This window comes from Athene cunicularia (genome assembly GCF_003259725.1).
Source record: "Athene cunicularia isolate RWA chromosome 6 unlocalized genomic scaffold, athCun1 chr6_part1, whole genome shotgun sequence".
NCBI lineage: Eukaryota > Metazoa > Chordata > Aves > Strigiformes > Strigidae > Athene > Athene cunicularia.
Window position 1 is genome coordinate 21,666,758 of NW_020799105.1, and position 4,808 is coordinate 21,671,565.

Below are 4,808 nucleotides of genomic sequence, written 5' to 3' on the forward strand. Positions count from 1 at the left end.
TCCAACCTGGCCTTGAACCCTGCCAGGGAGGGGGCAGCCACAGCTTCTCTGGGCAACCTGTGCCAGGGCCTCACAGGGAAGAATTTCTTCCTTACATCTCATCTGAATCTCCCCTCTGTCAGTTTAAACCCGTGACCCCTTGTCCTATCCCCACACCCCTGATGACGAGTCCCTCCCCCCTTTCCCGCAGCCCCTTTCAGCCCTGGGAGGCCGCTCTAAGGTCTCCCCGCAGCCTTCTCTTCTCCAGCTGAACCCCCCAACTCTCTCAGCCTGTCCTCACAGGGGGGGCTCCAGCCCCCCCAGCATCTCCGTGGCCTCCTCTGGCCCCGCTGGAGCAGGTCCGTGTCCTTCTGCTGTTGGTGCCCCAGAGCTGGACCCAGCCCTGCAGGGGGGTCTCACAGAGCGGAGCAGAGGGGAGAATCACCCCCTCGCCCTGTGCCCACCCTGCTCTGGGTGCAGCCTAGGACATGGTTGAACCTTGTTCCTCAGCTCCCCTGACAGACCTGCCTAGGGAAACTGCCCCAATGTTTAGTGCCTCACATGCTCCATCCCTGAGGTCAGACTGGCTTGTAAGTCCCTACTTCAGGTGCGACATTATTTTACTGTCCTCAAAAGTAATGATTCCTGCTAAATATTACATCGTGCACTGGCCATTTCTGCTGCGTCCTGCAAAAGCAATCATGTGCTGAACACACACCTCACCGGTGCGATGACCGCAACCACCGCAAGCCTTAGATGAGCCAAGCGCCGCCAGGCCTCGGTCTGTTTGGGGCTGTACAGATGTAAAGGACGGGGCTGAGTCTCCAGTATGAACCTGGGCAGAACTCGGGAGCGAGTTCCCCACGAGTTGCATTTCTACACAAAAATCCTAAAACGCTCTTGGAGATGTCCATGCTATTTTAGGATGATAATAATGTGCTACGTCACAAACCGACCAGTTTCCTTCTGTCCTTGAGTGACCTTGCAAGCAGTCTTGCAAAAGTTAAATCAGAAGACCTGTTTCCCAAACCAGGTGCCTGCAGGTTTGTTTTTATTGCACGTCCATTGCCAGATGTCCCTGTGTGCAAATACTAGATCTGTTAGACATTAATTCCCACCTCAGCTCCCTGCCTCTAGGACAGAAAGGATGGCACGTCTCTGGGGATGCAGTCGGAGAGCACCGGAGCAGTGCCGCGAATGTACACCAGCCTTTCCCCACGGGGTGAGTACTGGCTTGTGAGTTTTCTCCTGCTCTTTTTCAGATTTTCTGCTTTCTGCAGAGACACCAGGCTGGTGTGTGGACTGGTTATGCTCTAGTTATTCCCTTACACAGAATGACTTTGTCTTTATGCCAGTGCAGTAGACTCAGGCAAATACACTGTTGAGTGGCCAATAAAAAGATCAATACGTAAGGCGGGTGTAATGGATTGTACTCAAAGTGAGAACTCTTACACTGCACTGATTGTAATATCTTACCTAAAAAAAATATATTAAAAACCTCCTCCTTCTGTTTAGCTATTTTATCTAGACCCATTTCAAACTCTTGCAACCATTCTGCGTGATATTGGCATCGTTAAGAGTTTACTTGTTATGAAGGCTCTGAAATTCATCGTCATGTCTTAACAGCTACAAGGGCAACCATAAAAAAAAAAATAGTTCCAGGTCTACCCTGTAAACATGACCACAGGGATCCAGAGCAGAGGGAAGGCTGATGGGATGAGGCTTTGAACTGAACATCAGCCTTTTACACCCAGATACACAAATAGCTTATTTTTAAAAGATAGCTAAATCTTTCCCCACAGATTTATAAACATTCTTCCATGTCTGGAAACACTGTGTTGTAACATAGCATACCATGGAGCGGAGCATTTTAAAACAAACAAACAGCAAAGAAATGACGATGGTCATGAAAACATGAAAGCTAATTTTCTGGAAGATTTGTTGTTGCTGCCCTTTTAAAATGAAACAGTCTGTAGATTTGTAAGAAGGTTCAAAATATTGACAGTCTAACCTCCCCCGCTTTTGTTTCTACGCTCTTCCACCTTCAGCTGCAGTGCAATTTTTTGATATTAGGTGCAGTTTCTCTCTAACAGAAGCCCATCTGGTTAATTCTCTTCTAATAAGAAAGAAGCTCAAATTTAATGGAAGTTAGCAATGATCAGAGAGTGCCATAACCTGCTCATCACAAAGACTGACTTAGGAGAAATGTGGTGAAGGGCTTTTTCCCTTCAGGTTCCTGGTTTTACTATCTAATGAGGAGCTGAAAGTCAGTTAAATGAGAATAGTCTTGACAGATAAACATAGCCAGCACTTTGGTAAACAAGAACCACCACCTAATCCATGTAATATTCTCATTAATGTTAATTAACTCGAAATGAAATAGTAGGCTGTAGAACTTTATCTGAAATGTAATACAGCATCCTCACTGATTTCTCGGGGATACCCAAGTGAAGACTGATACTAAAGCAAAGTTATGTCTCCTTTGCTCATTCACATTTGTCACTGCAGTTCTTTGCTGCAATTAGGGGTGGGGGTCTCCTGCCGTCCCGTGCTCCATCGGAGGCGTCAAGCATGGGTTACTGTAATCCAGGCAAATACGGGACAGATGTTTAATTCAAAAGGACCTGTACTCTCATCTAGAACTTGCTGTGCACCGTCCGATCCTTCCTTTGCAGAGGCTGCCATTTCTTTCAGAATTTTAATGCGTTAGCTACCAGTTGTACTAATTGTCTTTTCATTCTCAACCCAAATTTTCCAGTTTTAACATCAAGTGTTGAGCACAAACACAAACACATGGCTGTTCGTTCCTGTTAGGCCCCTCCACTACAAAGCTTGCTTTTCTGACTTCTGATGCAACTCATCCTGACGTCGCCTTTTCCACTGGAGAATCAGTGCTTTTTCCTTTACACCAGCTGTCATCACAAACACCCGTGGCCACTGGATTCCTCCACACACGCACTCACTTTTCGAGCGGTACGTCCTTGACGTGTACGTTTTCTCTGGCAAGGCTTGGTTTCCTTACGGTCAGCCAGGGATTCTTTCTGTCTTCTGGCTTGAAACTGCTCACTCAGAAAATCTGCTTGCTCAGGCTCGGATGAGTTCCAGGGGTTCTGCCTCTCAGGTTAGTGCTGGATATGGACTACAGGACTCCTAGCATTTCATCTCCTCCAGCCTGAGCTTCAGAACCTCCTTTCTGCAGTTCCTGGTATCCCTCTGATGCCAGGAAGCATCACCCATAAACTTCACTCTTCCTCCAGGGTGTCGGTGGTGCCCGGCTGATCTGAAATCCTCACGCCCTACAGCAAGTCATGGTGTAGGTCTCACCACTCCAACTGTCCAACTGTTTCCCTTTGTCTGTGAATGTCTAAATCATCTGTCACTTTTCTTCTCCTTATTAATCAGGTGGCCACTCTATAAAATAGAAATTGTTTCTTATGTTGAAGGAAAATTTAATAAGCAAGGGAGGCCGGTATGTCTCTAGTAATTGTGAGGACACAGTAGAAATCTATTGTATTTATCATTTTGATAAGGACATTTGATGAAATAGGCTTCTGCGCTCAAGACTCAAGTATTTTACCCCTCTGCAAACTCTAATGCAGGACAGTGATGAGTTGCCAGTGCTGCCATGGGCACCAAGGTGATGGTACAAGTGACACTGCTGCAGTGCTTTCTGAAATGAAAGGTTTGTTATCGTTGCTCTTTCAGTGTCTTCTAGCAGGCACTTTCACCCCTGAAGCCACATAAAACCAAGCCAACCCAAAACCAGGAAAGCACTCAGCTCTCACCTGTGGTCTGCGAGAAGCTGCTCGGGGCTGGAGAGCTTTGTGTCCAACAGCGGGTGTGTTTAGATGGTCTAGCCCTTACCCTGGGACGATCAGCTGTATTAGATTTTCCAGAGCAAAAGCCAGAGTCTTATGATTTCCCAAATAGTTGTAGAAGTCCGGTCTACGACTCCCCACACAATGCTTCCGAACACATTGTGATTGCAAAAGGTGTCTTAGGGCTGATGTCTCCCTGGCATGGTAATATAGAACAAATAACTTATGCCGATCTGTTATTAGCAAATCTTTTCTTCCTGCAGGTTATTTACATTCCACGAATTTCACCTACTGAAAACAACTCTCTGGTGGTTCTTTCTAACGATAAAACCAACTGCCCAGACAATTCCAGACCATGAAACAGTTCTGCTGTATTTAGCAGGTAAGGAAGTGAATTTGTGTGGAAAGAAATGAATTCAATTCCATTTCGTGCTCTTTCTGAAGTGCAAATTTTTATTTTATTAATGCATTTTCCTGCATCACCAAGAATCTTAAATGTTTCAAAGTACACATTTTTATTTCATCTCTTACGTGTTCATGGAGAACCAGACAAATCTGTTTTATTCCTTATAGCGATTATAGCAAATAAATGTATAGTCCATTTGTTGCAGCACCTCTATGAAGGAAAGGTCCTGAGCAGGAAATTACCCTCAGGCCCCAAATTATATCTTGCTGGAACCTGAATCACATTTTTTTGAGAGCTCCTATAATGCGTGGGAGACAATAATGATCTGTACCGAGATAATACAAATAATTTTCTTAGTCTTCACAGACTGAAATTAATTGGTCCTAAGCACAGCTTTAAATATGTGACATTAAAGAAGCACATAGTTACCATACAGGAATAAGCTACCTTACATTTTAATGTTGCATCATTGTCTCATTTTGTATTCCTGGCCACGTGATATTGACTCTGGAACAGGAGACAAGATGTTTTAATTACTCATAAATAATTATGTAAATGTGCATAGCAATGCTTGTTGAAATTAATCATCCATTAGCACTCGGGGG

At 44.9% G+C, this 4,808-nt stretch overlaps 1 protein-coding gene across 1 annotated transcript in view; it reads left to right on the forward strand.

Moving 5' to 3' along the window:
- The window catches only part of BTBD16 (BTB domain containing 16), an 8,032-nt gene that overhangs the window by 1,135 nt on the left and 2,089 nt on the right, over positions 1–4,808 (forward strand). The window contains exons 2-3 of the mRNA XM_026851552.1: positions 1,075–1,201; positions 4,061–4,179. Of these exons, the coding sequence (XP_026707353.1) occupies positions 1,075–1,201; positions 4,061–4,179 (246 nt within the window). The remainder of the gene's footprint in view (positions 1–1,074; positions 1,202–4,060; positions 4,180–4,808) is intronic.